Below are 7591 nucleotides of genomic sequence, written 5' to 3'. Positions count from 1 at the left end.
GCTAACCATTCATTATTGAAAATCTAACTATCTACTATTATTTCCCCTCCTTTCCACTTTATGTCCGCCCAGTCTTCTTTTCCATGGCAGGATCTTCTCATATTGAAGTGTTCTCTTTTTATGTAAACCTAATGGAATTCTGATTTGTTATAGGCAAATGAATACACAGGCCAAAACTGTATGCTGATTTCCTTATCACTATAATCTAGTAGAGGTCATTTATTTTATGCCACCATTCTACACACAGCCTAAATTATAGGCACTGAACCATTTACAGGACAATAATGAAAGTAGCATATAGGATCCAACCCTATGACAGAGTGAATACATGTAGAGTGTTTGTAGACTTTAAGAAAAAAAAATATTAAGTGACAGTTTCATCAGTACGTGCTTAAAGAAAGTCATATCGCAAAGATCACAGATGACAGTGCCCATCAAGTCTATGACGATAGAGAATGAATTGTAAGCACCAAAGTGTGTTCGTCAAAATAATATCTGAGAATTTCAGTTGTTGAACAGAATACTTGTATTTGCAATAGCAATTTATGATATATGCAGTTGAAGATTATTCCATGTACCAACACGACATGTAGGACGGACATAATACATTTCCACAGAGGCATTTTTCAGCTATGATTTTCCCACTCAGAATCCAGAAAGGATATGACAATGGGGCCAGCACACGACGTAATACACCCTTACAACCATCTCATTTTTTATCTTCTTGACTTGGTATCTGGTAAACTGCTGTTAGGGGTTAGTGTACTCCAGTAAAAAAGGGTTGGTTTAGATTAAAAACTATTTCCCTGTGTCCTTGTTCATAGGGGCATGAGAGACTAGTCAGTGGTAGAATTGAGTTGGCTCAAACACCCACAGACCCACAAGGTTGAGGTTACTCATGGACAGTAATTAGTAAAACTGTCCAAGAATAGGATCCTACGTGTTAGGAAATATTTGTTCCCATACATACAAAGGAGGATGTCTCTCCTCATACCTCTGGCACTTAGTCAGACTGTGTAAAAACTTTACGATGGGGCCGGCAAAGGAGTTCCATTGACTAAGCACCACGGAGACCAATCAGGAGAGAATACATACAGGTCAAGGGTGCCAATTGAAAGTCAAGAGGTGTGTATGTGCCTTTTGGATTACTCTCTTGCAGCCAAGAGAGTTTTTCATAGTATTTCATAAAAAAATATACAAGTATGAATGGATGTAAAATGTTTATGTATTAGATCCAGTACAATGGAATAACTATAGTACATTGACTATACAAGAGTAGTCAGTGGACATTCTGAACTTTGTTTGAAGTCAGTAGGTCACATGACCAAGGAGCTCTTGAAATTAGAATGTTTGTTTGAAAAATTCATGTAAAAACGTGTGAGATGAAAATGGACAAACTAAAGGGTGTGCAATATGTAGGCCCACTGAGTGTACATTCTGAACCTTGTTGAAGTCAGTAGGTCATGACCAAAGAACTATTGAAATTCAAAAATGTAAATAAATAATTTTAAATAGTGCGAGACATTAAAAAAGTGTGTGCAAAATGTGTATGCCATCGGGTTATCAAGAACCAGTTTTTAAAGTTTTAGGAGTAATGGTTAAAGAGCTATTGAAATGAGAAAAATTTGATTTGTCACTATGTTGACGGTACCTAACTGCTGTTGTTAGACGTAAGTAAAACTACAGGCGAATATCCAACCTGAAACTGGTTTTACCTCGGTTGTAAAATTATATATAATTGCATGAAATGCGTTTATAAAAGGCCACATTTTTCCCGGACCCCTAGGCTACTAAAAAATGTTACCCATGTACGCAAGTTTTGTAAGTGCCTCTACTGCTCTATGCCACTACGGTAATGCGATGTTAAAAAATATATATAATAATGTATGCCTTGCCTACGAGTACTTCAGCTCCCCAGGTCACACCCCTTTCGCGCTCACTTTTTGTTCCGTAGCCTCCCGATTTGCACATTTAAGCACTGATTGTCAGTGTATGTACCTTACCTGTTAGGTAGGCTTTATGTGACTGATAACATGTGCAGAATATGTTCCAAAATAAAACGTTTAACGGAGTTAAGAACATATCGTAAGCTCACTCCACAACAAGCTTGAAATGTCACGGATGGAGCAGTCCAATTGGTACCGTTTGGGTGGCTCAACCCGTTGGAAAGTTGTCAAAGAGGGCTGTCACGATATGTTCATAAGTCCGTTACACATGGCATTTCTATTTAATTTTTGTACATGTTGGCACATGCTGTACATGTTATCAGTGCGAAGCAGAGGATCACTGGTTGAGACCAGTATGGGGCAATCGTACAGTGGAGGTTAACTTGAAGAAGAATGGCGATGAAGGAGATGACAGCCGGTTTACGATCCCGTAACCAATTGTGCTATTGTGTTTTTGTAAACATTTCACTGTAAATTCGGTATTCGGCGCATGTGACAAATAAAATGAGATGTGAATTTAACCCCCTTTACACACGATACCGCTCCGTTCTGCTGATCGAGGGACTGAGCTCATTGATCCAGAGAGGAAATCAAGCACATAACATTTTGATTACAACTGCTGGGACTAGTTTGATTATTTCAATGTAAATATAATCTCCTATAGGCCTACATACAGTATTTTGAAATACACTTAGAGTTTTTAACATCCTAATACCTATCAACATTGGATGTTATACCATTTATATTTAAATTATTTTGTACCAATTCCTCAAGATAAAGAGGTATGAAGCGTACTTAGGAACTAGGATAAATGTAGCCTCTATACCTATTTGTGTGTACAATAACAAATAAACATAGGACGTCACTATAAATAAATGTTCTTCTTATGCAACATACAAATGTATGTATATGTGTGATAGATTATAGACTGAGCTAGACGCATCAACATCCGTTTTATACACTAACGGTTGGGTTTCTTGAACGTTCCCCATAATTCCTCACCCGATGTCAACGCCCCGGACCCGAACACCTACAGTCGGATTCTAACACCAGGAAATAAACGGTAAATTGGAAAGAATATTGTATTGCCTGTTTTCAGCTTAAAAAAAAATAGTGCGAGTTAAGCTGTTGTCTAAGTAAACAATAAAGTAGATCTGACAGTGTTGCATCCAATTTCGCACCCACAAATAAACTGTTAATGGCGATAGTACGTTTGGTCTATGTTGTGTTCATGTGCAGTTTGTTGGCAACGACACCCCTAAATCAAAGGTTGTTATTTTAAGGTACAGCTGATAAACCTTTTAAGGTAAATTCAACAGTAGGTCCGACCTACTTGGTACTTTCAACAATACGGATGTCCCCCTTCGCCTCCCCCTGGCTCAAGGGTTGCTGAGAAAAATGTATGTCAGCCGAACTCCTAAGTTTTATTATATTTCAAATATGTGAAACATTTAATTTTTGTAATTAACCTTTATTTTTACTGTGTGTGAACTGTAGACTGTAGCTTTATTACGATGTTATTGCTCTCTTTATTGCAATGTTATTACTCTCTTTATTACAATGTTATAACTCTTTATTACAATGTTATTACTCTCTTTATTACAGTGTTATTATTCTCTGCCCTTCAGCTGCATATATTTTCCATACCTGCAAGGACACAATGGTGCCAGTACTGTAGACTACATTGATCCATGAACCAGCGAGACGCCAGCTGAGAGTTGGAGATGCCTCTATTCCGTTCCATGGTGGAGCCCAGGGCTGTGAAACTGGTAGTGAGAAAGAGGAAGATTAGAGGACGAGGAAGATGGGAGGAGGATGATGATCATCCTCCCCGACTGACCCAGCTTTGTCTGTGGAACTTGGCGGAGAACATGAAGGAAGTGTGGGTCAAAGACTACGCTGACAAATACATGGATCAGTACTTCTTCAGATATGTCATGGGCCCCTTCACCCTGCTGCGTGAGTCTGTCATAGGAACTGGAAGGGATTGTGTATGTATATGATGCCATTGCTGGTCATTTGTAAATGTGCATATGATTAGTCCACTAGTTACTGGTAAAAGTGTGTGTGTGTCTGTGTCCCCTCTCTGTCTGTCTCTTTCTCTAGCGGCTGAGCTGGTAGAGGAGCTCCTGTCTGTCCTGTCCTCCAGGTGTGAGTTGTCCCGTGCGGCACTACACCTCCTGTTGATCCCTCAGCTCAGAATCCTATCTCTTGGGGGCCACTCTGCTCTGGTCACCCCCAGCCTCTGCACCCTCATCGGGATTCGCTGCCAGGTTAGGACAGGCTTTGGTCCCCCTTATAATTTATAGTATGTGTTACAGTAAGCTCCTAAAGTATTGGGACAGTGACACATTTTTTGTTTTGGCTCTGTACTCCAGCACCTTGGACTTGAAATTATATAATTACGGAGGTTAAAGTACAGACTGTCAACTTTAATTTGGGGGTATTTTCATCAATATCGGGTAAACCATTTAGAAAAGACAGCACTTTGTATATAGTCCCCCGATTTTATGGGACTAAAAGTATTGGGACAAAAATGTAGTATTTGGTCCCATATTCCTAGCACGCAATGATTACATCAAGCTTGTGACTCTACAAACTTGTTGGATGCATTTGCTGTTTGTTTTGGTTGTGCTTCAGATTATTTTGTGCCCAATAGAAATTAATTGTAAATAATCTATTGTCATTTTGCAGTCACTTATATTGTAAGTAAGAATATAATATTTAGCAACACTTCTACATTAATTTGGATGCTACCATGATTACGGATAATCCTGAATTAATCGTAAATAATGATGAGTGAGAAAGTTAGACGCACAAATATCATAACCCTAAGACATGCTGCTAACCTCTCACCATGACAATAACAGGGGAGGTTAGCGTTTCTGGGAGAGTATGAAATGTATCCCTCTAACTTTCTCACTCATCGTCACTCAGTGCTGGAGTACAGAACCAAAACAACATTAAATGTGTCACTGTCCCAATACTTTTGGAGCTCACTGTATGCATGGGTTCTCCCTATCTCCCTCAGAGCCTGCATTCCATGGACCTCTCTGGAGCCCAGCAGGTGTCTGCCCATGTCCAGTGTGACCTGCTGGGTTGTCTGCCTTCCCTGCGCTCCCTCTCTCTGGCTGGCACCCCTTGTGACAGACAGGTTGTGGAGGTGGTTGCCCGCCATTGCCCCGCGCTGCGCCACCTCGACGTGTCCCGCTGCCACTTCCTGCCCCCCGCAGGCCTGCTCTGCCTGAGAGGTTCCTCCTGCACCTCCCCACCCCACCTCAGCAGCCTGCTGGCTCTGGATGTGGGCTTTGGGGAGGGGGATGGAGACGGGGTGGCTGCCGTGGCCTTCCTCCTGCTCTCCCTGCCGTGGCTGGAGAGAGTGGCAATGGAGGGCCTGGGGGAGGCCTGTGGCCTCATACACAGCAGGGGGTTCGGAGGGACTGAGGAGCTCACGACCAATGAGGGGCTGCCCAGTCTCTGGGAGGTGTGGAGGGAGAGGAGGCAGAGTGGGAGGGCCACAGACACAGGCGAGATATCAGGAGCGGATGTGGAGGAAATTGAAGAGGAGGAAAATGACAACCGTTTCTCGTGGGCGAGTGAGGGTGAGAGTGAGGATGAGGGTACAGGTGAGGAGACAAGGGGAGTTGGAGGTGGAAGAGGTGACGCCCAGATGAGAACAAGGAAGGAAATAGAAGAAGACAGTGTTGAGAAAGGAAGAGAAGAGGGAGTGGAGGGGGCAGGGGGTGAGGGCTTTACTTTACGTCTAAGGGAGGCGCAGGGCATGTCTGGTGGGACTCTGGAGGCTGTAAGTCAGCTTTGCCCCGAGCTGCGCTCTATATCACTGGACTGTGAGGAGGGTGGGCCTAGCCAGGGGTCTTGTCTGGCTGCAGGCCTGGCCAGGTGGGCAGGCCAGCTGAGGGGACTCTCTGTGCGCTTCACAGGGCCCCTGGATGAGCTGCTACCTGCCCTGCGTGCTATGAAGGGCTCCCTGGTTTCTCTCACCCTGGAAGGGGTAAGAACCAGCTCTCAGACAGCCATGCTGGAGCTCCTCCACGCCTGTCCCAGGCTGAGGAGCCTCGTCATCCACGCTGAGCCTCCTTTAGCCCCCCAGGAGGAAGAGGAGGACGAGGAGGACGAGGACAGGGATCTACCCTGTCTACCACAACTGTGCTCTCTCTCCCTAAAGTAGGTCAACTGCTGTACAAATACAGTTAACTCGCTATGCTCTCTCTGTAGGGCGTCATAGGTACGACTCAATGGGCCACATGACAGCTGGGAATCCCCAGTCATTTTCTCCACAGGTCCTGTCTTGGTGAGTGGGTCATGCGATCCCCTGAAACCTCTGGATATCTGTATTTAGTGTTGACTTCCCCAGGATGTAAGCACCCCGCCCGCTCCCGCTATGGTGTTGCACCATTGTTTAAGCTTCTGTATATCTCTTCCCATTGAAGTTGTGATATCCTGTTCAGTGCTCATCTGTCTCTCTCTCCTCCAGCTTCTCCTATGACCAGCGCCAGATGAAGACCGTCATGTCCTGGAGGTCTCTGGGGAGGGCGCTGTGGAGCGTACTATCCGGCTCTCCCCTCCTGGAGAGGGTCTCTCTGGTGGCAGTGCCTTGTCCGCTGGAGCCTGTGTTCCAGAAGCTTCTGAAGCGCCCCGCCGCCCGACCCAACAGCCCTCCACTACAACAACTATGCCACCTCAGCCTTGTCCGCAGTGACGTTTCCATGGAGACGGCGTCGGGCCTGATGACCATCAACAGGCGTCTGAGCAGCCTGGACCTGAGAGGCTGCTGGGCAGTGAGCCTGGACAACATGAGGCAGCTGCAGAGGACAGCCACCAGGAGGCAACGTTGTATCACTATCACCTGGACATGATGTGCTTTACATCTGCCAGGCAGGGGCACCCTCATTTACACATACTGTGTTTGGGGCAAATCCAACACATCACTTAGTACCACTCTTGATATTTTCAAACATGGTGGTGGCTGCATCATGTTATATGTATGCTTGTCATCGGCAAAAACTAGGACGTTTTTTTATTTTTATAAACAGAATAGAGCTAAGCACAGTCAAAATCCTAGAGGATAACCTGGTTCAGTCTGCTTTCCAACAGACACTGGGAGACGACATCACCTTTAAGCAGGACAATAACCTAAAACATAAGGCCAAATATACACTGGAGTGGCCTAGTTAGAGTTTTGATTTAAGTCAGCTTGACAATGGCTGTCTAGCAATGATCAACAACCAACTTGACAGAGCTTGAATATTTTTCTTCAAGAACAATGTGCAAATATTGTGCAAAGCTTCTAGAGACCTCCCCAGAAAGACTCACCGCTGTAATCGCTGCCAAAGATGATTCTAACATGAATTGACTCAGGGGTTTGAAGACTTATGTAAATGAGAGTTCTGTATTTAATACATTTGCAAACATTTCTAAAAACATGAACTTTTTCATTTAAGGGTATTGTGTGTAGAAGGGTGAGATAAAAATATAAAAAAAACATTTTGAATTCAGACTGTAACAACAAAATGTTGAATAAGTCAAGGAGTATGAATATTTTCTGAAGGCACTGCATGTGATCGTGTCTCAATGTAATCAAAGTGTGAATTTATTTATTTTCAAATACAATCTTTTTGGGCTTA

The 7591-nt window shown here is 43.8% G+C and overlaps 1 protein-coding gene across 4 annotated transcripts; it reads left to right on the top strand.

The window, feature by feature from the left end:
• Positions 1–2828: 2828 nt before the first annotated feature.
• si:ch211-214j8.12 (uncharacterized protein LOC100000539 homolog) lies at positions 2829–7591 on the top strand. 4 transcript variants are annotated; one of them, XM_035735582.2, is made up of 6 exons: positions 2829–3009; positions 3236–3346; positions 3552–3905; positions 4053–4219; positions 4978–6131; positions 6442–7591. In XM_035735582.2, the coding sequence occupies exons 3-6, from the start codon at positions 3671–3673 to the stop codon at positions 6821–6823; spliced, it is 1938 nt and encodes a 645-aa protein (XP_035591475.1). In that variant the 5' UTR covers positions 2829–3009; positions 3236–3346; positions 3552–3670; the 3' UTR covers positions 6824–7591. The 4 variants fall into 4 exon arrangements, with proteins under 4 accessions (XP_035591475.1, XP_035591474.1, XP_035591473.1 ...); XM_035735581.2 differs by having other exon boundaries at positions 3230–3346; XM_035735580.2 differs by having other exon boundaries at positions 2830–3009; positions 3575–3905.

This window comes from Oncorhynchus keta, chromosome 25 (assembly GCF_023373465.1).
Source record: "Oncorhynchus keta strain PuntledgeMale-10-30-2019 chromosome 25, Oket_V2, whole genome shotgun sequence".
In the NCBI taxonomy this organism is placed as follows: domain Eukaryota; kingdom Metazoa; phylum Chordata; class Actinopteri; order Salmoniformes; family Salmonidae; genus Oncorhynchus; species Oncorhynchus keta.
This window is presented reverse-complemented; position numbering and strand designations above follow the sequence as displayed.